Source organism: Terrapene carolina, unplaced genomic scaffold (genome assembly GCF_002925995.2).
Source record: "Terrapene carolina triunguis isolate 2854851 unplaced genomic scaffold, T_m_triunguis-2.0 Scaffold419, whole genome shotgun sequence".
Taxonomy (NCBI): domain Eukaryota; kingdom Metazoa; phylum Chordata; order Testudines; family Emydidae; genus Terrapene; species Terrapene triunguis.
In genome coordinates this window covers 98,877-107,320 of record NW_020664770.1, presented here as the reverse complement: position 1 = coordinate 107,320, position 8,444 = coordinate 98,877, and the positions used below count along the sequence as shown (strand labels likewise).

General features: G+C 55.4%; 1 protein-coding gene and 1 pseudogene across 1 annotated transcript; one reads left to right on the top strand and one right to left on the bottom strand.

Annotated features, from left to right (window-relative positions):
- Positions 1 to 8,444, bottom strand: part of LOC112119151 — a 69,485-nt pseudogene that overhangs the window by 27,489 nt on the left and 33,552 nt on the right.
- On the top strand, positions 265 to 3,730 carry LOC112119153 (zinc finger protein 883-like). Its single transcript, XM_029912995.1, has 4 exons — positions 265 to 347; positions 1,363 to 1,468; positions 1,784 to 1,897; positions 2,260 to 3,730. The coding sequence occupies exons 1-4, from the start codon at positions 324 to 326 to the stop codon at positions 3,579 to 3,581; spliced, it is 1,566 nt and encodes a 521-aa protein (XP_029768855.1). The 5' UTR covers positions 265 to 323; the 3' UTR covers positions 3,582 to 3,730.

Here is an 8,444-nt window from a genome sequence, read left to right as displayed (position 1 = left end):
CCCCCCCAGGCTCTGCCCCCCTGAGCGCCTGCAGGAGCCGAGCCAGCTCCGGGGAGCGAACGCCCCGGGCTGGGCCAGGGACCGAGTCTCCCAGCCCGAGGGGAGGGGGCAGGAGGGAGATGGGGGAGAGACTGGCAGGGGCAGCAGAATCTGGGAGGTTTTTCTGCAGGGATGGAGTTAGGGGGGAATCGGGGGGGGGGTGTGAAATGGACCCAAGTCCCATCTGAAACCTCCCCACTCCCCTTTCCCCCCTGATAGGCTGCAGAACAACGTCCACGGTTCACTCCTGATCATCCCCTTCTCCTGTGGGCCAGCGCAGGGAAATGGCTGGAGCAGAGCCTGCTCAGGTAGGACGATTTCTCAGGGAGCTGCTGTGGGTTTGTCCTGTAGAGAGAGTCAGGCAGGAAATACACAGGGTAGGGTTGGGACAGGGAATTTTTATTTACAAGGGGGTCTGATGATGCTTGTTACTGGGAAGCAGGAATCTCCCCTCTTGGGTGGAATGAGACCCGACCCTGTGACAAACTGGGGACAGAACTGCCACATTCGAAGCAGCATCTTTGGGTGACTTTTTGTGATTGCGAGCGTGCGTAGCAAGGGAGCTGTTCCTGAGTTGGACTCTCTCTGGCTAATAATAATACGTTAATGCTGCTCCTTCCACCCCAGGCTTTCACCTACCCGGGAGCTAGGCTGGTTTTGTTATCCACATTGTACTGACAAGGAAACTGAAGGACGGGGATGTGATGTAACTTTGAAGCCGTGTTGCCCAGTTCTGCTCTAACCACTAGGCCACACCCCTGATTCCCACTTAGTCTCTCTGCACTGCTGTTCCCTGTAATACGGATGGGATGAGGGCCATGCGTGTACGGAGTCGGAAGGGCCGGCAGGTCAAGACAAGCCTGGATTTGATCTTGCAGCATCAGAAGCATTTTCCACAGCCGCAGCTCTCTGATCTGACTTTCCTTACATTGCAAAACAATTGCCAGGAGCTGCGACTGGACGACGGGATGGATCACTCGATAGTTGCTTTGTTCTGTTCATTCCCTCTGAGGCATTGGCACCGGTTGGAAGACAGGAGCCTGGGCTAGACAGACCATTGGTCTGACCCAGGATGGCTGTTCTTATGTCCGGAGCAGCAAGGAAGAGGCAAATCTGGGTGTGATGACAGAGCAGGTGTGCGTGGAGCAGCCTGGACTGAGAGACCAGTTTGGATGCAGATCTAACCTGGAGGGTTATGGGAACTGTCAAGACATAATGTATTGGGGAATGGAGCAGACACACCAGTCTGGGTCCCCTGTGGCTGAGCTGGTGGGATTGTGGCTGAGGTAGAAAGTGCTGAGTGGCAAATGCCTGTTGTTTCAGGGACCGGTGACCTTCAAGGAAGTGGCTTTGTATTTCACTGACTCCAGTCAGAGGGCCCTCTACAGGGACGCCATGCAGGAGAACTATGCGAACAGGACCTCACAGGGTAAGGGAGGGTGTGTTTTCTCATTGTTTGTTAGAAACTGTGTAGTCCCTGCAGCTCTGGGATCGGCCTAGGTCTTCGAGATTTCTGTGATGAGGCCAGAACCACCACACTTCCTCCCATGGGATGAGAGATTTGGAAATGGAACAATCCTAAATCCTGTCTCCACCTCCTGGGCTTTCAAAGGGGCAGAGGGAGATTTCCCCAAGGGGTCCATGAATGTTCCCCCTCCATCCAAATCCCAGAACATTCTTGCCGTAAATTCCCAGGACAGTTTAACCAACCAGGGTCTTTGCCTCTCTGCTGTCTCGTGAACAGGATCTCCGATTCCCAAACCCAACGCTGTCTCCCGGCGGCAACAAGAGGAAGAGCCGTGGGTCCCGGATCTCCAAGGCTCTGGGGAAAGGGAGAACCCGAGAGGAGACTGCCCAGGTGAGGAATCCATGAAACTGACACAGATGCCATCGGTGAGTGAAGAAGACAGCTGGGATTCCCACAAAGGCCCCATGAGCACCCCCAGTTCTGCCTCATACCTTGCCCCGCCCTGATCAGGATTGTCCCCATCAGGGGTCATATCCTCATGGCAGACGTTGCTCATGGCTTCCCACCCGTCTTGACCGACACCTTGCAGAACCTTTCTCCCTGCTGAGTGTTCAGGGGGATGCAGAGGTAGACTTGCTCCTCTCTCCTCGGGGGAAGGGCTTGACTCCTGATTTTTCAGTCTCCCCAGCAGTTATTTTGGTTTATTTTCTCCCCTTTGCCGTTCCCCTCTCTGAGGTTTCCTTTCTCCCCAGTGCAGGGAATTGACTCCTGTTCAGATCATCCCACTCGCCTCAGGGAAATATTCAGGACCCGCAAAGACTCCCTGTTGCGCAAGGGCCCGCGCCCCAGGGAGAGACTGAACACGTGCAAAGACTGCGGGAAGAGCTTCCGTCAGCGGTCCAACCTCCTGGCGCATCAGAGGACCCACGGGGGAAAGAGACCCCACCCATGCGCTGACTGTGGCAAAACCTTCGGTGCCTTCTCCAACCTCCTGCGGCACCAGCGTGGGCACGCCGGCGAGAAGCCCTACAAATGCCCCGACTGCGGGAAAGGCTTCGGGCACAGCTCGGCCTTGGTCACCCACCGGCGGATCCATACCGGAGAGAAACCCTATGCCTGCGGGGACTGCGGGAAGCGCTTCAACGTGGTCTCTAACCTGGTGCGTCACCAGCGGAGCCACACGGGCGAAAAGCCCTACAAGTGCCCCGACTGCGGGCGGCGCTGCAGCCAGCGCTCCCACCTGGTCACCCACCGGCGGCTGCACACCGGCGAGCGTCCCTATGTCTGCCTGGAGTGCGGGAAGTGCTTCAATGTCAGCTCGGATCTCATCAAGCACCGGCGCATCCACACCGGGGAGCGGCCCTACGCCTGCAGCGACTGCGGGAAATGCTTCAGCGGCAGCTCCAACCTGCTGACCCACCAGCGGCTGCACACGGGCGAGCGGCCCTACAAGTGCCCCGACTGCGGGAAAGGCTTCACCATCAGCTCCAAGCTGATTGCCCACCAGCGCACCCACACCGGCGAGCGGCCCTACAGCTGCGCCGACTGTGGGAAGGGCTTCAGCGACCGGCCCCACCTGGCCCGGCACCAGAGTGCCTCCCGGCGCGAAAAGCGCTACAAGTGCTCCGACTGCGGGAAGGGCTTCACCACCAGCTCCTACCTCCTCACCCACCAGCGCAGCCACACCGGGGAGACCCCCTTCATCTGCGGCGACTGCGGGAAGAGCTTCGCCGTGGTCTCCAACTTGGTGCGGCACCGGCGCATCCACACGGGAGAGAAGCCCTTCCGGTGCGGTGAGTGCGGGCGGCAGTACAGCCAGCGAGCCCACCTCACCACCCACCAGAGGGTGCACACCGGGGAGCGGCCCTACGTCTGCCTGGACTGCGGGAAAGGCTTCAACGTCAACTCCTCCCTCACCAAGCACCGCAGGACCCACACCGGAGAGAAACCCTACGTCTGCCCCGACTGCGGGAAACGCTTCAGCCAGAGCTCCAATGTCATCACCCACCGCAGGCTGCATCACGGGGGCCACGGTGCCCTTGGTCCCGTGGCTAGGGCCAGCCAGCGGGAGTGATCCCCCGCCAGCCTCTCTGGGGCCAGGACATGGCAGCAGCTGACCCATGGGCTTTGTGAGACAGAGCCTTTTGCTGCCGCTGCTGCAGATCCAGCTGTCTGGAGACCCCGCGCCTCCTGCTGATCTGATGGGGAGTCTGGAGAGAGAGAGAGAGAGAGAGAGACACACACACACACACACACCCTTCTCCTCCAGGGGAGGATGGGTAAGAACCCCCTCCCCCACTTCCACCAATGCTTCCATCACCCTGGAGTGGATGACGACTCTGTTCCCCACGGCACCTGCCCGCTCCGCGCCCTGAGGTTGGGGGAGCAGAGACCTCCCTTCTCTCCAGACACCTTTGTTTAGTTTCCCGGTTCCGTGCCATGTCCGGGTCACTTCCTGTCCGACGTGAATAAAAAAGTTCCCTCCCTGAAACTTCCTTCTACTTTCTTGAGAAGCTGGTGGAGCTTGTCTGGAGCCCTGTGTGCCGGGGGGGGATTACATAGCCCTGCATGCTGGGGCGGGGATTGGGGGAGAGCCCTCCTCTCGAGTGCTGGGGAATTAGGGAGGACGTGCTCAGTGGGTGAAGATTATTCCTAGATTACAAGGCCAGAAGGGACCACTGTGATCATCTAGTCTGACCTCCTGTGTAACACAGGCCATAGGACTTCCCTGGAACGGTGCCCGTTTGAACCAGAGCCTGACTTTTAGAAAAAACATTCAATCTTGATTTAAAGATTTTCAGTGATGGAGACTCCACTATCACCCTCGGTAAGTTGTTCCGATGGTCAATTACCCACACTGTTAAAATGTGTGCTTATTTCCCGTCTGAATTTATCTAGCTTCAACTTCCAGCCACCAGCATGGGGGCAGAGCTGTCCCTAGGGTACGGCCAATTGGGGTGACAGCCCCAGGCCCTGTGCTTTCGGGGGCCCCGCGCTTCATGAGGAGGTGGGCGCCCGGCGTGGAGGTGAGGCAGGCGGGCGAGAGGGGTGAGGAGGCAAACAAGGAGGTGAGCAGCGGAGGGGGGGAGGGAAGGAGGAGTCCCCTCCTACCAACCTCCCCCTCCTCCCAGCACCTCCTGCCCATCGGCGGGCCCCTCCAATCAGCTCCTCCCTCTCAGCGCCTGCTGCTGATCAGCTGTTTTGTGGCATCTGGCACTGGTGGGGAGGGGAGAGGAGTGCAGCGCGCTCGGGGGAGGAACTGGGTGGGGAGGGGGCGGGAAGGGGCGGGGGGTGGGAAGAGGTGGGGCAGAGCAGGGGTCGGAAGAAGCAGGGTGGGTTGGGGCCCTGGGGGAAGAGGTGGAGTGGACGGGGCCTGGGCAGAGATGGGGGAAGCACCCCCCAGCAGATAAGTGCAGAGTTTCTATGTCCCGGGCCCCACACCCCGCTAGTGACAGCCCTGCATGCGGGAGAGATGGGTTATGTGGCGAATTAGGAAGTTGCAGGAGAAGAAACACAGGGCTAGACCCTCTGCTGGCGAACAGTGGTACAGCTCTACTGGAGTGGTTGGGGCAGCACTAGTTGATGATGATAATACCTAGTTCTGCTATAGAGCCATTCATCCAGAGATCTCAAAGCTGACGGAGGTGAATGCCATTGTCCCCCTGTTAGAGATGGGGAAGTAACTTGCCTGGGGTCCCCAGCCAATCTTGGGATTTGGGAAGGAGGAGCCTGCGAACTATAGACCAGTCAGTCTGACTTTGGTACCTGAGAAGCTACTAGACCAGGGGTGGCCAAACTGCAGTTCGTGAGCCACATGCAGCTCTTTTACAGTTCAGGTGTGGCTCACGGAGCCCCCCCTACCCCATTCTACACCTATCAGACTGGGGGGGGGGGAGCTTAGGGCTTCTGCCTGGTGGCGGGGCTAGGGGCTTCTGCCAGAGACGATTGGTGGCTGCTGAAAACAGAGGAGGGGGGGCACAATTTAAAGGTTTGCCCCCCCAACAGCTTGAGTCATGCCCCCAAGCACACACCTCCTCTTACCCTCAGCAGTCCCTCCCTGCAGCTCCCAGGTGTTCGCTCGCCCCCGCACCTGCAAGGCTGAAGCCACGAGCCTCGGCAGTCACGCCCTGGTTCTTGAACTTCTGAAGATTGTCGTATGTGGCTTGGAGGGTCAGTAAATTTGGCCACCCCTGTAACAGAGAAATGTATAACATTCAATTTGCGAATACCTGGAGGATGAAGGGGTAACCCGCACATCTAAGGACAATCACAAGGAGCCAATGTGGATTTACTAAGAACAAATCATGCCAAACCAGCTTGATTTCCTTCTTTGACAGAGTAACTGGTTTGGTGGATGGAGGAAATGTGGTGGACATAACTTACCTGGACTTCAGCAAGGCTTCTGACACAGTCCCGCATCACATTTTGATAAGTAAGCTGGAGAAATGTGGGCTTGGCAGAACTACCATTAAATGGATATGTAATTGGTTAAACAACCGCAGACAAAGGGTAATTATTAATTGAATGATGTCAGATTGGAGGAAGGTCTCGAGTGGGGTTCCACAGGGATCTGTTCTGTGTACAGTGTTGTTTAACATCTGCATTAATGACCTGGATGTAGGACTAGAGAGCATCCTGATCAGATTTGCAGATGACACATTTTGGAGAATAGAGCTAAAGTTCAGCGGGATCTTGATAAATAAGAGAACTGGGCTTTAGACAACAAAATGAAATTCAAGAAAGGCAAATGTAAAGTGCTGCACTTACTGAAGAAAAACCATATGCACAACTACAGAATGCTTGGCAGCAGCACTGCTGAGACTGACCTGGGAGTTATGTTGGATCACAGCCTCAACATGAGTCAGCAATGCGATGCTGTTGCAAAAAAAGCAAATGCAACTTTTGGTTGCATTAACAGAGGCACAGCATGCAAGTCATGGGAGGTGATAGTGCCACTCTATTCCAAGCTGGTTAGGCCTCAGCTGGAGTGCTGTGCCAAATTTTGGTCACCAGTGTATAGAAAAGATGTGGAGAAACTGGAAAGGATCCAGAGGCAAGTGACAAAGATGATCAAAGGGATGGAATGCAGCCATCTGAGCAAAGGCTGAAGGAACTGGGTAGGTTTAGTTTGGAAAAGAGGAGATGAAGGGGGGACATGATAGCCGTCTTCAAATACTTGAAAGGCTGCCATAAAAAAGATGGAGAAAAGTTGTTCTCTTTTGCCACAGAGGGTAGGACTGGAGGCAATGGGTTCAAACTGCAGCACAGCAAATTTAGATTAAATCTCATGGAAAAACTTCCTAACTGTAAGAACAATAGGCCAATTGAACAGATGCCTGGAGAGGTTGTGGAAGCTTCTTCACTGGAGGTTTTCAAAAGAAGGCTGGAGAGCCACCTCTCTTGGATAATTTACACACAGCAAACCCTGCATCTTGGCAGGGGGTGAGATTAGATGACCCTTGCGATCTCTTCTCACCCTGTGGTTCTGTGATTCCATGAATTAAACTCCAGTCGCAGGCCAGTGCCCTCTCTGCTAGGCAATTAGCTCCCTTTATAATGCACCCGTTTTGCATTATTCCCCAAAGGGCTAATGCCCCCCAGTTGAGGATCTCATCCCTGGCAGAATACTGCAGAACCACTTCAGTGAACAAGCCGTGACTTTTGAAACGTGTTCATTGTCACTTTTCCCCTCAAGCAGATTGATCACCTGTAACGGGAAACTTAGAAGCAACTTTCTAAGGGCTTATCTACGCAGGGAAGTTATTCCAAAATAAGCTAGGGTATGAATGTAAAGCACAAGAGCTATTCCACAATAATTCCTTGTGCGGATGCTCTTATACCATATCAAGAGTGACTTTTTGTGGTTTAGCTTAATCTACTTCCAAAATCATTCAGCAATAGCTGTTCCGGTCTCTTTCCCTATGTAGACAAGCCCTTAATCAACTACGACTATTTGGGGAAACCAGGTTTTAAATTCTCCCATGTGATTATTCATGCCAGAAGTGGATCTTTACTTGCCCAATCAGGCATAGAAATAAGGCCATGTGACTTATCTGACCCCCTCTATCGCAACTTGAGCATTGCAGCTTGATGCTTCAGAGAGTAAGTGCTCATCCTTAAACCAGAGAGCAAACAATATTTGAGTAGAGATTCGCCAGATAAATTGGAGGTGAGCATCACCTTCTTGCAGATAGTAGGGGTGTGGGGCGGGGAAGGGATATGTGTTGTGTGTGGGTGGCTGGGAATATGAGACTGATGGTGGGGATCAGAGAGTTCACTGGGCACTGTCTGAATTGGGGGTTTGATAGTGTGATATCTGCATGGGGCAGAGACCAAGGCATGAGGCCCTTTTGAAAGGAGACACAGCCCTCTCCAGTTGTCTCAGCTCTGCTGGATTACAGACCAAGTACACATAGAGCATCTGTGGTCCATATGTCCTGCTACAATGTCCTACGCACCTTGGGCCCTGCCCGCTTTGTGTGAGAGCAGCAGCACAGCTGTCCCCGCAAAGGGAAAGGGTCTGTTTAACCAGGACTATGGCCACTGGGAGATTGTGTGGGGGCCACTTCAGGGGGCTCAGGCGTGTAGTTCAGACAGGGCCGGTGCTACCATTTAGGCAAACTAGGCGGTTGCCTAGGGCGCCAAGATTTGGGGGTGCCAAAAAACAGTGCCCCCAATTTTTTTTATAGCATTCCCGGGCTGGGCTGCCGTGCGGTCGCCGCTCCACTTCTCCCGCCTCCTAGGCTTGCGCCGCCAATCAGCTGTTTGGCGCCGCAGGCCTGGGAGGGGAGGAGAATTAGAGCGGGGGCGGCGTGCTCGGGGAGGAGGCGGAGCAGAGGTGAGCTGGGGTGGGGAGCTGCCGCACGGCTCCCGGGCGGGGGGAGCTGCCGGGGGGGGAGCTGCCGGGGGGGGGCGCGCCTCAGGGCGGAGGGGGGGG

Bases quoted from the DNA above. Each gene is read 5' to 3' on its own strand.
- LOC112119153 (XM_029912995.1), top strand. From the start codon at position 324: ATGGCTGGAGCAGAGCCTGCTCAG. The intron at 1,469-1,783 runs GTAAGGGAGGGT...TCTCGTGAACAG, and splicing joins TGCGAACAGGACCTCACAGG to GATCTCCGATTCCCAAACCC. The intron at 1,898-2,259 runs GTGAGGAATCCA...CTTTCTCCCCAG, and splicing joins CCCGAGAGGAGACTGCCCAG to TGCAGGGAATTGACTCCTGT.